At 33.4% G+C, this 24474-nt stretch overlaps 4 protein-coding genes across 5 annotated transcripts; 1 reads left to right on the top strand and 3 right to left on the bottom strand.

Moving 5' to 3' along the window:
* The first annotated feature begins 2716 nt into the window (after window positions 1–2716).
* On the top strand, window positions 2717–8952 carry LOC122578424 (ABC transporter G family member 21-like). Of its 2 annotated transcripts, XM_043750384.1 has the most exons (5): window positions 2717–3020; window positions 3279–4077; window positions 6991–7182; window positions 7321–7508; window positions 8101–8952. In XM_043750384.1, exons 1-5 carry the CDS (start codon window positions 2859–2861, stop codon window positions 8749–8751), a joined length of 1992 nt encoding a protein of 663 aa, XP_043606319.1. In that variant the 5' UTR covers window positions 2717–2858; the 3' UTR covers window positions 8752–8952. The 2 variants fall into 2 exon arrangements, with proteins under 2 accessions (XP_043606319.1, XP_043606320.1); XM_043750385.1 differs by lacking the exon at window positions 6991–7182 and having other exon boundaries at window positions 2718–3020.
* A 3512-nt stretch (window positions 8953–12464) lies between these two features.
* Window positions 12465–13454, bottom strand: LOC122579720 (probable calcium-binding protein CML16). The gene has a single exon (XM_043751943.1). It carries the CDS (start codon window positions 13186–13188, stop codon window positions 12700–12702), a length of 489 nt encoding a protein of 162 aa, XP_043607878.1. The 5' UTR covers window positions 13189–13454; the 3' UTR covers window positions 12465–12699.
* A 2364-nt stretch (window positions 13455–15818) lies between these two features.
* LOC122609667 lies at window positions 15819–16517 on the bottom strand. The gene has a single exon (XM_043782621.1). The coding sequence runs from the start codon at window positions 16472–16474 to the stop codon at window positions 15842–15844; it is 633 nt and encodes a 210-aa protein (XP_043638556.1). The 5' UTR covers window positions 16475–16517; the 3' UTR covers window positions 15819–15841.
* Window positions 16518–16999: 482 nt separating this feature from the next.
* Window positions 17000–21200, bottom strand: LOC122611308 (proline-rich receptor-like protein kinase PERK9). The gene is made up of 8 exons (XM_043784318.1): window positions 19689–21200; window positions 19180–19590; window positions 18992–19075; window positions 18813–18883; window positions 18634–18710; window positions 18031–18178; window positions 17643–17804; window positions 17000–17425 (listed from the first exon to the last, which is right to left on the bottom strand). The coding sequence occupies exons 1-8, from the start codon at window positions 20611–20613 to the stop codon at window positions 17231–17233; spliced, it is 2073 nt and encodes a 690-aa protein (XP_043640253.1). The 5' UTR covers window positions 20614–21200; the 3' UTR covers window positions 17000–17230.
* Window positions 21201–24474: the final 3274 nt, after the last annotated feature.

The raw sequence follows: 24474 nt of genomic DNA, 5'->3' as shown, positions 1-24474 counted from the left end.
AGCAATATCACAATCGATCTATAATGACGTCTGGTAGAAATGAATAATAAAGAATGGAATTGAAAAAGAGAATGAAAAAAGAATGGAACATAGAAAAATGAAATAATTATTTTGTTTGGTATAACTAGAGAATCAATATAAAAATAAGAGGAGGAATCACTTCTATTGTTTGGTTATGTTATTTGATGGAATGAAAACTTTTTATATGAAAAATAAAAACAACATTAGTAAAAATCAATATCTTTTGAACTAGTTTACCAAAAAGTAAATAAAAAAAAAATTTGAGTTCATAGCACCCAAATTAAAATAATCAAAATAAAATTAAAACACACAAATAACAAATCAATAATACTTACCAAAAAAAGGAATCCTCGAGACATGTAAATCACAAAAAACAAATAGTAAAACGTAACATCTATAACAAATAGTGAATACCAGATTGAATTAACAAGAAAAAAAGAAAAAAACATATAAAAAATATTAATATGTATGATAGAGTTTCAAAATGAGACCAGTAGATTTTCTTTGATTTTGTTTATAAGGAGATCGAGATGAAAGATCACCGAAATTACTTTGTAAAGATTCAGATGCAAGAGATGTATAATATTTATCACCAAAAAGAAAGAAGATGACAAAGGATAAGGTTAGAAGATTTTATCCCAAATCTTTTTTAAAAAAATGTGGAAAACACGTGACTCTCTTATTTATATCCCCTTTTAAATGAATACATATTCATTCAAAGGAAAAATGGCCCCGCGTCCAGTTTTGTTTTTCCCATTCCTTTCTCAGCTTTCCTCTTCTATTTTTGAAGAATGAAACAAGCTTTCCTCTTATATTTTTAAAGAATGAAACAAGAGGGATGAGAATCATTTTTTGATTCACTGTTTCTATTCCGTGTGTCAATCAAACAAGTGAAATGGAATTCATTCCATTCTTTCCATTCGCCTCTACCAAACACCCTTATAAACTTTGATAATGAAATTGCATATATGATTACAAAGTTTTATGTTTATTGGGTTGGCCCTGTGTATACATTGCTTACCAACACAACCTAGCTAATAACATACCATTTCAAATTTTCAATATACGGTTATGTAACATTGTAACGGCACCCTAACTTCCCAACTTTAAAACTTATATACATAATATACACCATGAAACTTTAATATAGATATATACATAATATATAATTAATATAGAACTAAAGAACTTTGTTAATTAGTTGAAGTGAATACAACTTTGCAAAAAAAAGTTGAAGTGAATACAAAGGCTGGCGGGTTTGTTATAGGATCGAGTAGTGACTTTTGAAACATCAACCACTCAAGAGACGTACAATAGATATGTGGTGTGTGGCCGGGGATATATATGTTAACTAATCGACCACTATCAGATTGTTCAATCAAAGGTTAACTTCTAATTAATGTTCATATGCTAGAGGTGATGAAGACGTACATGATATTTATATATTGTAGTTGTTTACCACATAAACGGCCTGTACGTACGTGGTCTGTGGATTTAACATGATTCTTTTTTTTTTCTCAAATGTCTATCCACGACATTAATTAACTTCTCATCAATCATATCATTATTCAACGATAATATTATTTACCTCTATTCATTTTCCATTTGTCGTTAACGGGGTTATAAGACTGAGTTTGGGAACCCTTAGTTAACAAATCGACTCGTCAACCCATATATAAAAAGTTTATATATATTTTTTAGCCCTGGGAATTATATTTATTTTGTTAGCACATGCATAAAAATATTATACATTTAATACAAAAACCTTCTATAATTATGCATAAAAACGGTAGACAACAAACTTATGTATGTCTAAACATATTAATCATCACCCAGGGGGCTATGTTTATCATCTCCTAATTTTTTAATAGACCTACTCATCAACCTATTTGACCCATTAGCTCAACAACTCATGACTTATTTGACCTAAAGTCAACCCACTAACCTGAAATTCGATCCGTAAACCTGAACTTTTGTTAACTTGGTTGTTTAGGTTCGGGTTTAAAGGGTTGAAAGTCAGGGTTATGTCGGGTTGGTGTTAGATATTTTTGACTCAATCAATCTGAACCTGCCAATTCAAATCGATTGATAGCCTAGGGTTACAACAAAATGTATTAAGTGTAGATGTCGAAATTTATCCAAAATAGGCACAATTTATCATGTTTACACAAAAATAACAGGCATAAAAAATTGTGAAAGACACGGAAAGTAAAAATAACAGGCAGAAGATATGAAAAGACCAAAGGGGATTATAGTCCTTCCAAAATTTTGGACCATATTTAACAATTATATGGTATTTAAGGATAAATAAAAGTTTTTATATGTTTTTACCCTTTCAGAAATAAAACATAGATTCAGAAAAAAGAAAACTTAAAAGCCCAAAAATTTTTTTGACCCCTCTAATACTATCGTTCAAGTTCCCGCCGGCGATGCGTAGTTTTTATATGAAATTTGCAATTTGTTTATGCACGCATACAAGGAGCTAGGAAAGGACAACCTTTAATCTGTAGTTAGCATTAATTATATAATTTTACGTAGAGTTTGAGTAATGTATTACGATACGATCACTATCATGATAGTCGATCGTCAAATTGTAGTCTCAAAAAATCACATGCACTACCTTTTTTCCCCTATAGCCATCACCTCCCAGCTTTCCTCTTTAAAAGCTTTCCCTTCTCACTCGTTTTTCTTCATGTGAACCTTCACTTACTCTTATGCACTTCACCAAATATCTTTTTCTTATGCTCCTCGATCTCAATAACCAAATACATATATATCACTTCAACTCTTGACATTGAGCTTATTACAAGTACGTACCCACGTATATAAGCGCAAAAATGGAGAACACCACTACAGTAGTTGATCATGTTAAATCACCAGCTGGCTCAGCAACTAACATTATTAGCCATTGTAACATAACACAATCTCCAAATCAAAACCAATCTCCAACATCTCAGTTTCCTTTAGTTCGCGAATCTTTACGGCCAATTACACTCAGGGTATATAACAAATCCTAGCTTTTAATTATATAATATAGGAAAATGCTAAATGCAGCCTTAGGCTGCACTTTACATGCAAAAGAAAATTGTGCATACCATATCAAAGCACACACTGAATTTTATGGTAAAAGTGTACAACTATCTAATGCACTTTAACTACAGCCCTTAAGGTCGCGCTTAGCAAAAACCATATAGATAGTAGTTCAGTTTTATGCATGCATTTCACTGATTTTTGGTTCTTCACTAATTCATTTTCAGTTTGAAGATTTGGCATATACAATAAGGTCACAATCTGGTGATGATCACGGTTCCAGTTCACAAACATCGAATACCACACGAACTCTTCTGAGTGGAGTTAGTGGTGTGGTTCGGCCCGGGGAGTTACTAGCCATGATGGGTCCATCTGGAAGCGGAAAGACCACCTTACTAACTGCGCTAGCTGGCAGACTACCTGGAAAGCTTTCGGGTACCATAACCTATAGTGGGCAGCCCTTTACTAACTCAATAAAAAGAAAAACCGGTTTTGTGACACAAGATGATGTTTTATACCAACATCTAACCGTTATCGAAACTTTAACTTATGCTGCTCTTTTAAGGTTGCCCAAAAGTTTGTCACAACAAGAGAAAGTAAAGCAAGCAGAGCTCATAATAAACGAACTTGGGTTAACCAAGTGTCGTGATAGTATCGTTGGTGGGCCACTTATTCGAGGCGTTTCAGGTGGGGAGAGAAAAAGGGTTAGTATTGGACAAGAAATGCTTGTGAACCCGAGCTTGCTGCTTTTGGACGAGCCTACTTCAGGGCTGGACTCAACCACGGCGTTACGTCTGGTTGCAACGTTAAAAAGGCTGGCTCAAGGAGGGAGGAGTGTGGTCACCACAATCCATCAGCCATCTAGCAGGTTATACTGGATGTTTGATAAGGTTGTGGTCCTATCGGATGGGTGCCCGATATACAGTGGGCATACGGGCCGGGTTATGGAGTATTTCAGCTCGATTGGGCATGTACCCGGGTTTAACTTCATGAACCCTGCTGATTTTGTTCTTGATCTTGCAAATGGTAAGTTTAGTTTCCCAAGTTTTTACTATAAACTTTTTCCGTCCCACTCCAATTATGACTTGTAAAATTTTCTGGTTACGTAACCTTATATTAAAAAGTCGATTAGCCGCGTCTTTTGGTAATTATTACTCTAGAAGAACGATTAATATAATCCTCATAATACATTCTCCAAAATCTTTATAACAATATGATATGACATATATTCTTGCATACTATAGATTTGGTGTTATTATTAAATGTATTTTTAAATACTCATAAGTCACAAGTGTCCTTTTGAATACAATCCATAAGGAAGATCATACAGACATTTCATTACCGTGGGCCTAACCAATTTATACAAAAGCCCAGGTGATTGAGAAATAATATCTCACTCATGGAGACATGGAGTCATGGGATGAAAGCTACTATACAAATACCAATAAAAACTATGACAGGCTGGTGGGATGCAAGTAATTAAATCAATGAGCCAAAAATTAAATATCACGAGGGAGATTGAGTTAATGTAATAATAACACTCAGTGCTGTAAACGTACCGAACGAATACGAACGAGAACTTGTTCATGTTCGTTCGTTTAACTTAACGAATGGTTCACGAATGGATAAACGAACATAATTTTGTGGTGAAAAACCGATAACAAACATAATGACTTGTTCACGTTCGTTCATTTGTATTCATGGACGAATATTTACGAACACAAACGAACGAACATAAACAAACACTAATGAAAATTTTAGAAAGTGAAAATATATCTTAAGGTGTGATACAAAATGAGTATTTATTTTTATAATCTATATTTAATTTTCTTTTTAAGTATAAAAATGATTAGATATTAATGTTAATTAATACTAATATTAATATTAATATATATAGCAAAATGAAATATTCACGCGCGAACATAATTAACGAATGAATAAATGAACAAACGAACGCTCACAAACATATTATCGAACGTTCACAAACATAAGTGAATGAACGAGGTTGTGTTCATGTTCGTTTAGTTTAACTAAACGAATAAACTTCCCGCCTAATAGTTCATGAAGTGTACGGTTCATTTACAACACTAATAACACTCTACCTAACCAAATAAAAAACAGCTACGTACGTACTATTTGCAAGATTGAAGAGCTTTTTGTAAAAATAGGCTAGTTTACAACCTTGCTTTGTAAATATAGGTTAGTTTCTTTTTACTTTGCAAATATGGGTTAGTTTGTAGTTGGTCCCCACCATTACATATTATATGTTTCAGAATTTTCACTTCAAACCTTTGACCAACAAATTATATATACTTTCAGGATTTATTATTACCATTATAAATCGAGCACAATCTTGAAAAATTATACATTTCCATATCGTAAAATCCTTCTTCATCATTACACCTAACAATTTTAATCAAGTTTCTCGTTAAGAGTTAGAAAGAACATACAAAATGACATAATATATTAAGTTATTAACTTGTAGAATATTAAAGAACAACACCATACTTTATATATTTTAGTCAATTTTCACATTATAAAATACTGTATTAATTAATACTTCCTCATATACTTTGTCAAACTTAACATTTTCTCTTATATATCAATATTGTTGAAAATCAAAACTTAAACCCAGAAAACTAAACCAATAGTGAATACTTTGAATTTAAGAAAACTCGACCCGAAAAATGAAAGGTTTTTGAAGTAAGCTATTTAAACTAAATATTGCATACCCATAAAAAAAAATTCTGAATCCGCCACGGTCTAAAATTATGGAAAAAAAAAACCATCAGAATAATACGAGTATCATTTAAGCAGAGGATAGGTCCTATGTTGTCCCAAATACACTATTTGTCCAACAATTTAATACACAAAATGTGTAATTTGTTTAGAAAAAATATAGTCGGTTGGTAATTTATTAAAAGAGTACTTTTATACTCTATAATCTTTTTTTTTAACGCAAAATATATATATATATATATATTTTGAGATTTGCTAACTAGTGCCCCAGGGGCACTAGTTATGGTACATTGAATGAAGTCAAAATTTTCCTAAATTATTAAAAATTACATTTAATGCTTATTAATTCAACTTGATAATTACCATTTTTATATGAATCATAAATACCTAATTAAATATTTAAGGAAAATTTAACTTTATTAAATGCACCGTAACTAGTACCCCTGGGGTACTAGTTAGCAAATCCCATATATTTTTTGGTATACTGGTTAGTCAGATTAATTGAATGAATAAAAATGGTTGGTGAACTATCAAGCAAATAAAACTTAAATACATAGAATTGTAACTGTAATAACAATAAATTGAAACTTAAACAATATATAAATATCAAAAGTGTAAAAAATTTGTTAGTTAAAGGTTTCAAGTGGGAATTCTGAAACTATATTTTTGTACGTGATGGTGGGACCAACTACTAAACAACACCATATTTGCAAGGGAAAAAAAAACTAACCTATTTTTACAAAACATATAGTAAACTAGCCTATTTTTACAAAAAACTCCAAGATTGAATCAGTTAAGTTGATGGTACAAGTTCTCCCGGCCACTATTCACAATTCACTACTTTGACCTACGTGTGAAATCAAAAAATGAGATGGCAGTTGAGCTTCATTGAACACCTTCAAAATTCCTCATGAACTATGGTTTAAAAGATTCCTTTTTCTTTCATACGCCATATAGGTATATAATACGTATACTGTGCATGCAGTTAGTCATACAGTGTAATGTATCTCAAAATGAAAATAATATGTGAATTTAGTCATACATAACCTCTATATATTGTGCACAATGTACATCTACGAAAGTTCTTGTTATCTAGTATCAATTCTCATAAAAGATTATTTGGACGTATTTGATTATGTATGATATTTTTTTATGAAACATATATAACTAGTTAATCTTCTAATTGAGTTTTAAATACAGATGTGTCCCCAACTAAAAACCAAGATGATCATCAAGGAATAAGACCAGACCATCATGAAGATCAAGAATCTATTAAACAGTTCCTAATATCATCTTACAAAAAGAACCTCCACCCTCTAGTAAAAGACGATATTCGCCAAAATGCCCGAGACACAACTCGAGTTATTCAAGGGATGACACAATCCACACAAAGTAAGGGAATATATCAACATATATTGATCTTTTTCTTTTCTTTCAACATTGAATAAATAATATTTCATCTCCGAAAGGTGAAAGAAAATAATCGTACCGAAATGTTAATTGGAAGTGGTCCGGTATTAATGTATGCAGATTGTGATCAACACAAACTACAATGGACCACGAGTTGGTGGACGCAATTCAAAGTCTTGCTAAAGAGGGGACTTCGAGAGAGAAGACATGAATCGTACTCGGGATTACGAATCTTTCAAGTGATGTCTGTTTCGATCCTTTCGGGACTTTTATGGTGGCATTCGGATTTGTCCCACTTGCAAGATCAGGTACCACGAAATTGTATTTCATTCATGGGTCTCTCTCCATCATTTCTACATCTCTATAAATTAAATAAACATACATCGTACGTACTATTCGTATATATTATTTATTCATGTTTGTTAAGTCACACCACTTAATTTGGTAGCACAATTTGTGGATATATAGTCTCATGAATGCTGAGGCACCACTATAAACTAGACACGTTTCAAGTGAAAAATATTCGTTTAACCACATATCAATGTCAAAATCATAATACATACATATAACAAATGTTTTTGTATTTCAACAAAAGCTAACATTTCAACCCGAGTTCAATCTAATAGAACCGATGAAGGTACGTAGCCAAATTAACCAATGTATTTGACCTTGATTTAATTTAATTGATCAACTTAATTAAGATTAAGTACTCCAATATTAATCCCTCTTACATTATATATGAAAGGTTGGGAATTATTTTCATAGCTACAATATATTTCACACTTTTTAGTTTATGCGCGCTCTTTGTAATTCCTTTTTAATTAATTAAGCAAAGAGTTAAGAAAGCAAATTTAATTAGTTTCTTATATATACAAGAATATAATTTTACCAATATTTCAGGTGGGACTTCTCTTTTTCTTTTCAATATTTTGGGGATTTTATCCGCTGTCGAATGCCATATTCACCTTCCCACAAGATCGCCCAATGCTAACAAGAGAACACTCCTCTGGGATGTATCGACTCTCCTCATACTACTTCGCTAGGATGGCAGGGGATTTACCAATGGAGCTAGTCCTTCCAACTATCTTTGTCTCCATTACATATTGGATGGGTGGTCTTAAACCATCATTTGTCACATTCATCCTCACCATCCTAATCATTCTTTTCAACGTGCTCGTTTCACAAGGACTCGGGCTAGCCATAGGTGCTTTATTAATGGACCTAAAACAGGCCACTACTTTATCATCAGTAGTCATGCTAGTGTTCTTGCTAGCTGGTGGTTACTATGTTCAACAGATTCCGCCTTTTATTTCATGGTTGAAGTACATATCGTTTAGCCATTATTGTTACAGACTGCTGTTGGAAGTGCAATACAGTAAAAATGAGGTTTATGAGTGCGGAATCGGTGTTCGTTGTAAGGTTTCTGATTTTCCAGGTATCAAAAACTTGGGGATGGGTAATTTGTGGTGGGATGTAGCTGCTTTGGGTATCATGTTGACCGGGTATAGGCTTATAGCTTATGTCGCTCTGCAGATGAGAAAATCTCGTTAATAGCGTAACTAGCTTGGAGTATATATCTGCTGGTGGAAAACAAGTAGTTATTAAGGTTTGATCATAGTACTGGATGTGTTGGAGTTAGCCAAATATTTGAAATTGCAACTCTAACTGTGTGTGCCTTTTCGATATTTAGTTCATAAGGTAAGAATGGCCTCATTAGGCATATAAGTAATGAAGTATTTTTATTTTTCTGGACCTTTTTGTGCTGCTTATACTTCTCAACAGAATTAAACTTTAATTGATATCCAAACAAGAAAAATTAAAATGGGCTACATGAAGTGATTTTGTATAACCAACACTCATTGATTGCGACTCAAGAGCTTACTTTTACTTCAATTCAATGATATCCAATGCACCTAATTTGTATGGAACAAGTTAAGCAACTACAAGTTCGATCTGTTTTGTTATTTGGAGATCCCCTCAACTTAAAATCAACTGGAGGGGTCAAGTTGATGATATTTGAATCTTAACCTTTGATTAAAATTCAGTGGTCAAGATCTTCAAGTCAGAGAACTTAAGGGAATCCCCTCCTTATTTGTTATGGTAATCCTTATTTCACACAGGGATAGTCTAGAAAACTTGATTTTAATAGGAATTTGTATAACTAATTTCAAGAACAAATTAAAGAAAAATCATATAATTTTCTACAAAATCTTTTAAAAGTCCTCTTAATGACATTATTTCAAGCGTAATCCATTAAGTCTCACTCTTAACCTCGTTCTTCATTTTTTCATATTGTTTGCAGTATTTTTAAAGGAGCATAAACGTTTAGTATGTTCCATGACAATGGGCTCATCAGTCATCAGTGAGAAATACACAAGCTGTTGCCTAGCTTGTTGGTGATGTTTTGTATATATATAACATATGAGTTTTATGACAACGCGCACACATAATTCGGTATGTGACAAAATTATATGGATGTAAATCTCTTTATATTTATTGGAGTGAATTTTATTCGAAAAGATTTTGAATGAGCAATAATGCATATATTTACTAATAGACTAACTAGCATGTTACCTGTATAATGCGGCGGTGATGGTAGTAACAACGCTTTGGTGGTCAAGGTGATAGGTGTTGATGGCGGCCACAATTGGTGATATGGTGTAAGTTGAAATTTTTTTAGAAGATAAAGCTTAGAGTGTAAATTAATAAGATAAGAGTGTAGGTTATAAATTAGTTAATTAAAGATAAATAGAGTAATTTTTAATAACTCTTTCAAATAAAAGGTTTTATTAAGGGCAATTGGTAGTTTAATGTTACTTATAAATATTTCTAAATTGTAGGGGACATATAATTATTTATAAAAGAGTACAGAAATTTAGATTTGCATTCTAGTAATTAGTCTTTTCTCATGTTTTGTCGGCTTTTCATAGTAATTAGTCGTTTCTCATGTTTTGCTTGATCAGGTGAAAAAATCAAGTATGATTATGACCATGTTTTTTTTTTATTTAATAGACTTAACAATTAAGAAAAAAAAAAGTAATATTGTACTTTAAAGTAATTAGTACTTTCTCATGTTTTTTTATTTGATAAATACATATTATACTTCAAAGTTAATAATTTGATATTTAATTTTTTACGAACAAGGAGATAATACGTTTTTCAAAAATTTTATTATGATACTAGATATACATTTTTAACTCATATTTAATTTTACATCTTCATTATTTAACACATATATATCCCCTACGAACCATATACATAAAATAAATTTTCGAACATAAAAATGCTGTAATTTTAAGAAAAAATGAATAAAGATTTAGGTGAGTCATCAGAGCCACATAGCGGGATCAACCTTCTAAATTAATTACTCATATTAATTATAAAAAAGTAACCAGTACCAGTTATTTCTTCAGCCGGTCACTTGTAATTAATTCTTCTTCTCGACTTCTAATCTGAAATCCGAACACCCTTTCTTTCTTTGTTTGTTTCTTTCTTTTTATCTATCTATTGATCTATCTATTTCCGACATACTATACAATAATGGTGGCACGCCCTCCTTATCGCCTCATCTCCACCTTACAACCACCGACCCATAATAATGAGTACGTATAAACGTATAGGTTAAGTAACTTTGGATATGTGTATCTGATGATCATGCCAAGTTATATACTATTTGATTTCACTTTTAGTTTTGATTATTTAGGCAAATTAAGTGTTCTTAGTATTTGCTGACTTTAATTTTGTAAATTCAATTATAAAAGATTTTCTAATGTTGTATTTGGAAGCAGCGTCGTTTATCTTACTACCGTATGGAATTGGAACTGCTTGGTGGCGCATGCCACAAACACATAATCCTCGTCATATATACACTAATCTAATCTGGCTGCTTTAACAGTGGGACGTGTCTGGAAAGATTAGTCCGTTCACAAAGCCGACATGTTACACAACTGGCAGTGACCCCCAGGAACAAGATATATGTTTATCAGGTATGCCGACACAGTAAATGCAGCCAACATTTTATTTGGATGACTTTGGTTTTTAATATTTGACATTTGTTGCAACAGACTCATCGGTACGTGGATCTACAATGAGGTTGTACTCCAAGAGGCGAGTGTTAATCGGTCTGGCTCACTTTTGGTATGGTCCGTGCATAATAGTGATGAACTTGATCTGGTCAAAGGTGGTTACAGTCTTCGTTTTCCTCTAATTGGGTTATCAGGGATGGCCATCAGCTCCAACCACCACCAGAAAACTACCAGTAATAGTATAACAGGCGGTGGTTCAATTGTCACACTGGGTACACAGCAGGAGGTCCATGACATCAAGAAAATAGATCCAAAGATGCAAGAGTTCATCCGTGGTTATATGGGAGAGGTCGTGCGCAGAATTGAAGCGGTTTTGAACAAGGCATCCACGAGGACTGTCTCCCGAAGGTATGAATGGGTGGCCATTTGCTTTGTATATGAGAATGTTTGTAATACTATCACCGATGCACACAAACATGTTGGAACCACGTTAGTGTGACCGTCATTGATCATGTATCATTCTTGATATGATAATTGACGATAACTGAAATCCGTATGTCTAAGTAAATATATGATGGGCGTATTTACTCTTAGAGACGTAGTATAGGGTTTCCCATTAGGTGATTGTAACTAAGAGGACTAATGGTACACACATTAAACATCAAAAGGGTTGAATGTGTAAATACTAAAGGGTTGAATGTGTAATTACCCTCATTATAAATAGAGGGTAATTAACCCTAAGTTTAGGTTAATCCCTACACACATAATACCCTAATTTTCGTGTGTGTATTCCTCTCTAATTCGTGCATCATGTTCTAGCATCTCATTATTACTCAATCACCTTGTTATGGGAACCCGAAATCAATAGCAATTATGCTTTATGCTCTTACAGGTTCCACAGGACGATTGGAGATGTTTTATCACTCGAATCGAATCATGTTTATTCCAACAAAACACACACACACAAAAAAAAAAAAGATTCCCTATTTGAGATCAACCTGTTCTATATATTACACAAGAGACCCGATTCCAAACTAGATATGGGTGATGTGGGTCTTCTTATTTGGTTTGTGGGTGGGAACAGGAACACCAACTTATGCTTTTAAATGGTTTGCTGTTATATTTTTGAATGAATAGGTTATTTGTTTAAGTAAAATATATTAATCGCCAATTTCAGATGGGACTTCTCTTCTTCTTTTCAATATTTTGGGGATTTTTATGTGATAAAAAAAAAACAAGTTTGTTTCATACATCATATTTATTTCAAATTATTCACTTACATTAGTTCAACTGATTACAGAGACGTATATCTAAGACTAAACGAGAATTCCTGAATAACTAACCAACTAAACATTAAGAATGTATATATTTAAAAAGAGAAAAAGACAAAAACTCAAAAAGTAAACGAGAATTAGTCAAAGTCAAACCCATTTCACATAATAATCCAGAAGAAGAAACAACGGCCTAAAATTTCTTAAGCCGCCGTGACGCTGAAAAGGTCAGCAGCAGATTTACCCAAAATAGCGGTAAATTCACTAAAGCTAATAACACCATCGCCATTAGCATCAGCTTCTCTCATCATTTCCGTCAACTCTTTATACGACAAAGGTTGACCCATTTTCGCCATTTGTCCAGCAAGTTCAGCTGCAGTTATATAGCCATTCCCATCTTTATCAAACGATCTAAAAACTTCCATCAGTTGATCATGGTTTATTAGTACTTCTTCATTTAAATCAGGCAATATGGCATTTAGTAGTTCTTCGAATTCCACTGACCCATTACCATTTGAGTCTATTCTCGTTAGTAAAGCATGGATTTGATCGCCTTGCGGTTTTAAACCGATAGAACGTAAGAGGGCTGCTAGCTCCAGATGGGTCAGACTGCCATCTGAATTCATGTCGAAACGTTTGAATATGTCTTGGAGTTGTTTGACTTGGTTGGTTTGGAGTTGAGCCATAACCATTTGATTGATATATTGTATGATGTATATATATATTTCTATATGGGATCGATTATAGGAATGGAACTGATTTTTGTGATTTTATTTTGGGGTGATGATTTTGATATGCAAATTTTTGGAAAATGAGATTTCGAAGAAGGCTAGAAAGATTCTTTGGTGTTGTGTTTTGATGATTGGGTCGGTGGTTTGTTTATTTGGTTTTAATTGTGTGAGACGTTTTCATGGAAAGAGCTAGCCAAGCAAGGGGGATGGATTAATGATAGGAAAAATATAACTACTACTAGTCTTAAATAAATAAAAGATATTAAAAGTTGTCAAGTTGGTGGGAGTTAATGTAGAAAATTTTTTAAAATAAAGTTGTCTTTTTCGTCTTATTTTATTTAATTTTTAATACGATATCTCAATATCAATTTTTGCTCACATATTACTCAAGTAAGTAGACTATTTCTATTGGTTGACATATATTCTACAGAGAAGAAAAATATATTTGTCCTATCCTTTGTGCTTAAATATTCTTTAAAGGGGAAAAAAAAAGAAAAAGAACCAGGCCAAGCGAAATTTAGCCCACCATTGACAACTTGTGAACATTACATTATTTTAAATCCTGCTGAAAATAAAAAGGATTAGTGCGCCGTGATGCAACAAACTATGCCCAAAAGGTTATATTGTGTACGAACTAACGTTTTTTTATATCGTATACATAAACTTAGTAAAAATGTTCAAATCATGCAATGTGTATACGTGTCAGCTCATACGAGCTGCCACGTGTATTTTTTTTTTGAACAGGCCACGTGTAAAGGTTTTATTGGTCGGTCACAAAAAATTGCATAATATAAATTTTTTTATTAAGTTTATGCATACAATAAAAAAAACGTTAGTTCGTGCATACTATAACCTTTTAGGCATAATTTGTTGCATTCTGACACACTAAACCCACAATAAAATAACGTTCCAGCCCACATAAATAATAAACCTTGGGCCACGTTAAATCTGAAATCTTGCAATTGCAAATTTGCAAATGTGTTTATCATTGAATCTTGTTGTGGGGTATTCAAAAACCTTTGTTTTTCGAACAATCGTGAGAATTATTAATAGGTTCCATGTTTTTAAAGTTTATTTACATGAGAAACATTTAAAAAATTATATTATTGAAGAAAAAAAATAAAGTTTGATCTTATATATAGTCATTTGTTCACATCTAATCGGAAACATGAACAAATTCAATCACAATTTCACAAAAGACTATTTTAAAGGTTTTGAAAAATAAAAAAAATCTTTTACAACATACATTTTGATAACATTTCAAATGTGAATAAACTTTAAAAACATATGATTGAATATATAATTGAGTTTTCACCATTCTTAAAAAAAAGGTTTTTCAAATAAGGAAAATCACTTGTGTATTTATTTTTAAGTTTAAAGAACATATATGATTATTTTTCTATTTTGTTGTTGCACGCTAACAGCCTAACATTAACAAGAACTTCAATTTTGCCTAAATTATTAAACACAATAAAAACACTACATATATAAAACATTTCCGTATTTGTTAACCATATTTGTTACTAGCTAGATTTCTTGTGAACCGTATTTGTTACTAGATCCGTCACTAATTACATGCATCATTCAAACACATATTTTAAGCTTGGACTTGTATGAAAATATGTTTAAGCTTGGACTTGTATGAAAATATGAAATATAAGAAAAAAGTAAGATATAGCTAGGAGTTTTTGTGATATACTATTTTTTCATATATACTTTCATACTTTCATGATCAATGGTTATCTTGTAGGCTTTTCATAGTAATTAGTCCTTTCTCATGTTTTGCTTGATAAGGAAAAAAATCTAGCAGGATTAGGTTCGTTTGGTTTGTAGACACGTTTTACTATAGGTATAAGTTTGATAAAACAGAAGTATGAGAATAGAATTAAATTCAAATCCAACCCCGTCTATGGATATGAAAAACATACGTTTCATGGGTTTCATAACATAACTTTATTCAACCCTTAATTAACAAACATTTCCATCCTCAAACATACCCGGAAATACGTTAACAGTCCATGTGAGTGGATGGTGTGAGAACACTTGTATGATCAATGATTATCGTTCAAATAATATAAAAATCGTCTTGACCAAAATAATTACAAGTTGACATGTAGCATTTCATATATTTATATGTTTATTACTCGTAGTTTATAACTAAAGCTACTGTGTAAATGGAATATATATCAATATGTATATGTTGCTTGTTTGTGTTAATTATTAACGGTTAAGTATACAATTGATATAATCTGATGACCTATAATTCTGCAAAAGAAAAGTTCTAACTAAAAGAAAATACTTAGGATGAACTATTGTGTCTTGCAAAACTTGAGTGTTACATATATGAGGAATGTAAATGTAACCAAAATACAATTACAAATAAATAATACAGAGAAATGTTAATCACAATCACAAGTGAGTAAATTGTCTTATGATAGATAAATTAGGAAGAAAAAAAAAATCTTTTGATTCGTTAAAATACATATGTCGAGTTAGGCTGTTAGTAGCAAGTCATATTAAATCAAAATGTAATAATTGGATCAATGCCAATTGCCAACGTTCATAAGCTAACCAAAGTTATTTCAGCCTAAATTGAGCAATTACATGATCATGATTAATGACTTTTAAGTTCTTGACTTACAAGACAAATTGGAAAGTGAATTCCAACATCACCATCTCCTCTCCAAAAGCTTCCAAATCCGAACTCACCCTTTGTAGATAACTCCTCCAACACATCTTCAACCTCCTCCATGCACCCATCGAACCCCTCTAGTCGAAAACTCTCACCTCGAGCTCGCACTCTAAACGATTCTCTTGGTTTTTGACACCCGATAACTTCTTCAGCACACCGAGCCACTTTCATTCTCACCATTTTCCTACCATCTCTTATCTTGATCCCTAATTTCCTCTTCATATATTGTGCTGTTTTCTTGATAAGTTTGCTAGGAAGTTTAAGCAACACAAACACGAGGACTTGTAGCATTAAGCATTGGCAACAACAAGATAGAACGACACAATCCGCACAAATCATGTTCCAATCTTCCTGTTCCATCGCTCGAATTTGAAGGGGAAAAGAGGGAGAACAGGAAAAAAGGGAAGATGGGAACTCATTTTCTTGTGATGAAAATAGGTTCCTTCTTTTCTTGGAAGATGGTGTTAAAAATGGTGGAAACAAAGAGTAGAGTGTAAGCAAACATGTGGTGTTGTCAATAGAATAGTATGATAGCTTTTGCTTCATTACTTCCATTATTGGGTTACCTTCAACCCTATATTGGTCTATTCAAGGACGGATCTTGTCTCCTTTTATCAATAAAAAATTTATGTGTCATTTTATTTTGCTAACATCATATATCTAATCAATCTATTCATGGTAAATAATATTTAGGCTTTTTGTTGCACAACCTAGTATACATCTTAACAAATAAACATATTAAAATGGCAACAATCTGGTCTATTAATTGACTTATTGTACAGATAGATGGATTTCCTATCTATTTATTTTTTGTAAAGATAGATTTTATGTTACCATACAGTCAAAGATATAAACGTATCATCACTTTGCAAAGTGCAGAATCTGCAAATGGTTTTGTTGTAAAAAATCAATATCAATGAGATTATATGGTATAGTTATTTTCTATTACATATAAAAGGTTTTCGTGGGGCCCGTTTGCCTCTTGACAAGACTCCGAGAACAAAAGCCACTACGGGCCAGCGATTATTTTCTGATTAAAAATGAGAACTTTGACTATAATGAAAGAACAAAAAGAAGGTATCAGGGTAAAGAAATCCTGTACAATATTACAAGAATCAAAACTGTGTAGCCAATATATATATGCATACTGTACACTGTCTGGCTTTGTAAACTAGTTACCGAATCTGATCACAAGTTTAAACCTTCTCCTAATACCGGTCATAAGCTGAGTTTCAGGATCCAGACTATGAAATGACAGAAACTCGGCTCATGGATCTAACCAGTGGGCAGTGAAAAAAAAGGTCTCGGTGTTTATCTATCATTGCTATACGGGGCAGAACTACCTTGAGTAAAAAAATCTGTACTGTAATTTTGACTTCCAAAAGCCATCCTATTAAACAGCCTAATTTCCGCAGATCGTTGTGCGGAGTTGTATATTTCACTTTCTCCGACTCTCATCCCATTGCTTAGATCTTCGGTCTCCATACCCTCAAAAGCTCGTAAAATCTGAGAATAAAAATAATAAGGGAAAAAATAATACTATTACATGGTCTAGTTTTGACTTAATGAACCATTCTTCAACTTAGATAGTACAAACTCTTTTTGGTTAAAGATGATTGATATCATTCAAGGTTTTTGACAAACATCACTAAGACAATAATGGTTCTATTTAGTAACATTTGTTCTGTTTGACCTTGAAAACAAAAATGCACAGCAGAAATACCTGTCCCATGCGTGGTCTTTTTGCAGCGGAGTGTCTTACGCATGCAGCTGCAGCTTCAATCATGCGAAACATTTCATTCTCAACATAGTTCATACCAAGTCTTGGGTCAACCAACTCTTCGAAGTTCTCTGTTTCCAGTGCATGACTAAGAAGTGGCCGGGCCTGAATATCAGATAAAAAATGTCAAGTTACACACAAACTGAAACTTAACAATATTACTTGCTAAAGTCTATATCATATTAGTAACATCTATATACATTCATCCGAGTGTTTCAAGTTCATCTTCAGAACATCAACAAACATTTAAGAATCAAAGTATTTGCTTATTCCAAAAGTAGTTGGATACAGCATTATCAGGAAAACAACATTCAGTGTGATAGCAACTTACCCACTCAACAAGACTCTCATCCCCTAATGGTTGAGATGTATCAACAGGTTTACGTCCACTTATTAGTTCCAAGAGAACCACCCCAAAAGAGTAAACATCAGATTTCTCGGTCAACTTGCCACTTGAGGCATATTCAGGTGCCATGTATCTGAAATAAAACCAATTTGATTTTCAGTATAAAATAGAGGAAGAATCTTCCAAATATAAAATATTTAAGGTTATGATATTCCCCTGCACCAAAATGAATGCAACATGTATTCGTTTGACAAATTTCAAATCCAAATTAACCCCTTTTTCATTAGTAATAACAAAGCCCTGTTGTAAAACTCGGCATACTTGGCAGAGTACTCGGCTATTACTTGCTACTCAGTGAGCACACCCATATATATATAAATTATCCAATTGGAGTACTCCCCGACTAGGCCGAGTACTCGCTCCAAGGTCCCCGGCCGTTTAACTACTGAACAGATAAACGAACTAGTAATATTAATGACGTTAATCCACAAGATTTCTCTATCTTGTTGCAGTTTGAAAGATGTGACCAGGTCGAACACTTCAACTTCAGACTATGCCCATGGATAAATAAATATGGAATATACATACCCAAAAGTTCCCATAACACGTGTTGTTACATGGGTGTTCATATCAGCAGCTAATTTGGCAAGCCCAAAATCAGAAACCTGTATATTAAGGAATCAAACAGATATGTAAGCTCGAAAGTAATTCTTGAAAATAAGAGACAAGGAGTACAAAAACATAAAAATGATGATTAAAGGGCATACCCGGGCTTCAAAGTTTTTATCTAATAGAATATTTGATGATTTAATATCTCGATGAATAATCCGTGGATGGCCTGTATGACATTAGAAGCACAAATCAATGTAAGTCAACCGAATGTCCTGTTTGTGACCACTATTTTCACATTATAACATCCTAACATCCTATATTTTCTAGCACTTACAGTCTTCATGGAGATAAGCAATACCCCTTGCTGCACCAGAAGCAACTTTGATACGAGTTGACCAGTCTAGAACCATCGCCGACACTACAACAGGTAATTGAGAGATAACTTAGTACTTAGCAATCAGGTATGCACTTTCAGGTATGAAGCTAATTATAAAAAGTAAAATAAAAATATAAATTAGTTACCATGAAGGTGGAAGTAAAGTGTGTTGTTAGGGACATATTCATAAACAAGCAATCTCTTGTTGTCAGAGATGCAATAACCTACAAGCGCAACCAAATGACGATGGTGTATCCGACCAATAATTTCCACCTCAGCACTGAACTCACGTTCCCCTTGGCCACCTCCAATCTGAAGCTCCTTCACTGCTACTTCCGTACCATCGGCTAACAATCCTTTGTAAACAGAACCAAATCCACCTGAACCTAATAGATTCAGAGCAGAGAACCCATTTGTAGCCTCCGCAAGATCTTCATAGGTAAAATTTGACTTTGAATTTCCTAATTCACCAGGTTCTGGTGGACTGTACACAATGTCATTAGCAGATACATTTCCAATCTTGACTGCTGACGTTTGTACCTTTAGTAGTCCCGAATCTGTCACAAATTGCAAAACTTCTCAAACTCAAGACAATGTCATCTAAATTATCAACTCATATGTATCCCGAAAGATAAAATGACATGATATGACTAACCTGATCGAGGTGAAGTGCCCATTGAAGTTGGGATGTCAGACATCCCATTGTGTCCAACAACTTTCTTATTCCGCTTAAAGAGACACCAAACAACCAATACGAAAATAGTAACTAGTACAACACCCCCTACTGCAGCAATTCCAATTATACCTCCGGTACCAATACCTCCTCCATCATTAGACGCTATATTGGGACTTGAATCGTTGTTATTTTGGTTGGTAGGGGGAGATACTATTACTTGTGAAGGCGGTGGCGGTGGCGGTGATGATGGTAGTCTAGTAGTAGTAGGAGGGGATGCTACTATTGTAGGAGGCGGTGGCGATGAATTCGTGGAACGGGGTGGTGACCGAGGAGGAGGAGATGTTACTACTGGTGGCGGTGATGGTGATGATGAATTTGTGGTGGGTCCAGGAGGCTGTGGGATACGGGGTGGAGGTGCACTTTGTTGCGGAGGGGCATTTGTTGGAGGTACTAATGATGGTGATGGAGGTGCACTTGTTGGTGGTACTAATGATGGTGGTGGAGGGGCACTTGTCGGCGGTACTAATGACGGTGGCGGTGGACTACTTACTGGTGGCACTACTGATGGTGGTGGTGGCAATGGAGGTGCAGTTGGTGGTGGACTAGATGGCGATATAGGTGGCGGCGGGGAGCTGGCTGGAGGGCTAGATGATGATACTGGTGGAGATGGGCTAGCCGGTGGCGGGGCAGCTAGTGGGGGACTAGCCGGTGGGGGGGCAGCTGGTGGTGGACTAGCCGGTGGGGGGGCAGCTGGTGGTGGACTAGCCGGTGGCGGGGTGGCCGGTGGTGGGGCAGCTGGCGGTGGGCTAGATACTTGTGGTGGTGGGGGTGACCTAGATGATGATGGCAAGGGAGGTACAGTAACAGATGGGGAGTTTGGTGACGGTGATGAAACGCTTGCCATACATACTACACACTCCCACAAGATCAATATCTATATCTATATCTATATATGAAACTAATTAACCTAAAAATTAACAAGATACAAGAAAGTATATACAATAATCATTCATATACACAAAATCTTGAAAACCCACAATCCAAAGTTGAACAATTTCTCATAATAAACCAAACTCTCAGAGACAAATGATTCATCAGCCACATAATAATAATAAAGTGCATAAGAAACAAAATCAAGAAACGGTCAAGACTTGAAAAAACGCGGTTTCAACTCAATAATACTACTAGTCACTTTTACAATAACAATGGGGATGGATCTTTTTAACATCCAAAGGCCAGGTGACAAAAATCAACACATACAAAGGCTTTTTTGTAACTAATAATAATAATTCTGGTGTTATTAATTTTATTTATTATTGATAAAAATGTATATAGATAGATAGATAGATAGATAGTTGTAGGTAATGATAACGGATGGAAATCAAGGTGTTTGCTTGGAATTAACTCTTTCAAAGTAAGCAGACGCTGCGTGGCTAATTATGTCAGCGTCCAAAACTCTTTTTCTAAACAAACCGTTTTTTGAATTATTCACCATCTTAAATATTAAATTCGTTATTTAATGAATTTCTTTCCTAGTCTTCTTTTGCTTTTTGCAATTATTTAGTCATCAAGAGTTACGTATTTATTTTATTTTGGACCTTTTATTACGGAAAGAAATTATTTTTATCTTGTTAGCAGGGGTGGGCCTAATTGTATTCCTTTTTTCTCTTTTTTTTTTTTGGCATAGTATATATTTTTGTTTTAAGAAAAACGGTAATTTAAAATTACAAGAGAACTATATCTAAATGAAAATATTATGGACCTACTCCGGCTACTGGTATTCAATTATGAGTCCGTCGCCTGCTTGTGTGATCCTTATATATGTTTAAAAAATGTTTTAATATGTCCTTTGAAATAGAAATTTATGAACAACTTTTTAGACGTGTTATTCATTTGAGTTTATTAACTTATATAGTTTCGAATAAACATATGATCTACGGAAAATGCAAATAATACCAATATGAGTTAAAATGTTATTGTTATTAACCCAAAGGGTCACTATTAAATGGTCTAATTTCGTTTGAGTTGAATGAATTAGGCTTAATTTGGGTTAAAATTGTGCGTTTTATTATAATTTTACTTTCTTCTTTGACTTTGCTTTGTGATAATTGGATAGAGAATGGAGATACAATTAAATACAGCAAAAACTAAAAGAAGGTGTCAAATGAGTAAATATGTCGACATAAAAAAACTTGAGTAGTGTTTAATTAACTCTAACTAAAAAGGGTAGTTTAAATTGGAAAAAATTGATAGGACTAAGCTTAATGTGAACATAACTGGAATAAGAAGGAATATCAGTATTTCATTTTATATGAAAGTTTTAGATATCTATGTAAATAATAATGATAGAAAATATATACATTACCCTTATGTATTATTTTTAATTATTTTTTGTCATTCAATCATATTGACCGTTTATATGAAAGAAAAATGCTAGCGACAAGAACTGTCATGTTTTTGCAAAGTATCACATCGCTTACCGGCATTGATTTCAAGGTGTGGGAACCATGGTTTGTCATACATCAAACTCACCTTAATCTTTCATTCAGCAACAACATCGTTGCCTAGGAGCTCAAGCAAGAGAACATCTTTGGTCGGTCTTTACGTACTTCACCATTTGGTATAGTTGATTTCTAAGTTGATTCTTACTTGATAATGTCCAAAGTAGAATGTTTTGTCTACATCTATATGATATTGTTGCTTTGAAACTTAATCGTCATTGTTTGGCAATTTTTTGAAAGGCAAATTATCCATCTATATTATTATACAAAATTCATACGGAGTACATTTTAAATAAAAAGTATACCTGGGCCGATCTTGGCCCTTTGAAACCTTTTCAATTGTGCAGGACCCAAGGTTTATCTTTTTTTATTGTATGTTATTTGTTTTTGTTTTTGAACTATCGGAACCAGTGATTATTATTCATTACCGTAGCTTTCAAGAAGTAAAGAAGGTCTTTTCGCTTATTGGAGTTGGAACCCCGACATATGTAGCATCTCATGGTTATAATTAGATGTATATATCATATTGGCTTTGATTCCAATCTGTTCCAAGTTGACATGCTGACGAACATGGATGCCGTTTTATGAACCATGTTATCAATTAATCAATAAATTTACAATTGTCAAATATATAAGATATTGATGAAAAGCTGAAAGACAAACTATCAATGCTCAGGAAATTATTATTTATGTAAATGTAGTTCTGAAAAATAATATAAACAAATAATAAATAAATATAGGAAATGTAAACTAACTAAATTTAAAGTTTGAATGCAAGTTGTTATTACAATACAAACAAAATTATGAAAGAGAAACGGTGACGTTCGTTTAGACAATATTCCTTTTCTTAATAAAAAAATGCTAAAAGTAATATCAAAGTATCAAACAAGAAATGTATTACGTACGACAGTTTGGTGTTACTCGTATTTTCGTTTCTGTAATGATGGATTGATTAAAAAACTCTTGTTAGTTAAAGTCATACGTCTAATGCATTATCACATATCATACAATTAGTTTAGTTGTTTTCTAATATAAAAGTCATGTTGACGGTTGACCATTTTGTGATATACGAGTAAAATTTTTTTTGGCTCATTCGCTCTTTAAAGTTTAAACTATACAGATCATACGCGATGTGATAATGATGATAGTATTGGCGATGATAGCGACGGATGGTGGTGGTGACGGCAAGTAATAGGGATGGACATGAGATCGTCCCGATGTTACCGGTCTAAAAATTTACGACAACTTGGTACCAACCCCCAGAGCCGACTCAACGTTTTTTGTGGCCTTAAACGAACTCGATTTTGAAAGCCTTCCTTTTAAATCTCTAACAAAGTTCCCATCTTTTATTCAGGCATAAGATACAAGTGCGAAGTTCAAAACCAAATAATGAGACGGTGTTTTAATACACACAACAAACATATGAATAAACTACGTGAGATAAATCATTAATACTAATCAAAATCAAATCAATAAATAGAAATATAATGTATTTAAGGTAAATTAAAAGAAACCATACAAGATGTAACTATATTATTTCATTAAAGATTTATTTGACCTATGGTTGGAGACTTGGAGCGGTCGTTTCTTAATCCACTACACATTCACATATTGGTGGTGTCCTAGTGACTACTTTCTTATGTTAAAAATACCAAGTAAAAAAAGCCCCATGTAAAAAAAATCCAAATCTAGATTAAAATTTGAGGCCATGTAAATTTGAGGGCCTAAAGCACCTGCCTACCCCAAGTATATATACAGCCGGCAGTGCCAACCCCAGTCCCATGTGAACTAGTATCGATACGGGACCAGTTTTCCCGGTATTTGAGGGATTTTCCCTGTATTCTAACGTCCAGAAAAGATATATTTTCGAGCATGAACATATAAGCAACTTTTCTATCTGGCCTCTCCTGAAAACAACAAAAAGTGGATATCGATACGGGTCTCACTTGGGACTCGGTGCTAGGATCGGGATGATACCAAAGTGGGACTCGGGACTAGCATTTTCTATTCATATTGTAATGAATAGTGTAGCTTATTGATGTAAAGATAATTTTATTAAATAGATAGAAATGTATTTATTTTAGAAGTTGAGAAATAAATGTAAAAAATTATTCATTATGAGTATTTTTGGTAAACCAAGTTTGTTAGTAATTAAATGTGTTGATTGTATTAAGTCATTTTTGACATTTCAAAATCTGAATGGTTGGAAATAAGGAGAGTAAATAATATTATATTTAGAGAAATATTAAGGAAAAGTTGATGTA

The sequence above is a fragment of the Erigeron canadensis genome, chromosome 8, assembly GCF_010389155.1.
Source record: "Erigeron canadensis isolate Cc75 chromosome 8, C_canadensis_v1, whole genome shotgun sequence".
Taxonomy (NCBI): Eukaryota; Viridiplantae; Streptophyta; class Magnoliopsida; order Asterales; family Asteraceae; genus Erigeron; species Erigeron canadensis.
Note: the sequence above shows the minus strand (reverse complement) of the source record. Positions and strands in the feature narration are given on the sequence as shown.

Excerpts from the sequence above, each read along its gene's own strand:
- LOC122578424 (XM_043750384.1), top strand. The coding sequence starts at position 2,859 with ATGGAGAACACCACTACAGTAGTTGATCATGTTAAATCACCAGCTGGC. Across the intron at positions 3,021-3,278 it reads TACGGCCAATTACACTCAGG|TTTGAAGATTTGGCATATAC; the intron begins GTATATAACAAA and ends ATTCATTTTCAG. Across the intron at positions 7,183-7,320 it reads GATGACACAATCCACACAAA|ATTGTGATCAACACAAACTA; the intron begins GTAAGGGAATAT and ends TAATGTATGCAG.
- LOC122579720 (XM_043751943.1), bottom strand. The coding sequence starts at position 13,188 with ATGGTTATGGCTCAACTCCAAACCAACCAAGTCAAACAACTCCAAGAC.
- LOC122609667 (XM_043782621.1), bottom strand. The coding sequence starts at position 16,474 with ATGGAAGTAATGAAGCAAAAGCTATCATACTATTCTATTGACAACACC.
- LOC122611308 (XM_043784318.1), bottom strand. The coding sequence starts at position 20,613 with ATGGCAAGCGTTTCATCACCGTCACCAAACTCCCCATCTGTTACTGTA. Across the intron at positions 18,884-18,991 it reads TGCTTATCTCCATGAAGACT|GCCATCCACGGATTATTCAT; the intron begins GTAAGTGCTAGA and ends AATGTCATACAG. Across the intron at positions 17,805-18,030 it reads ATGAGAGTCTTGTTGAGTGG|GCCCGGCCACTTCTTAGTCA; the intron begins GTAAGTTGCTAT and ends TCTGATATTCAG.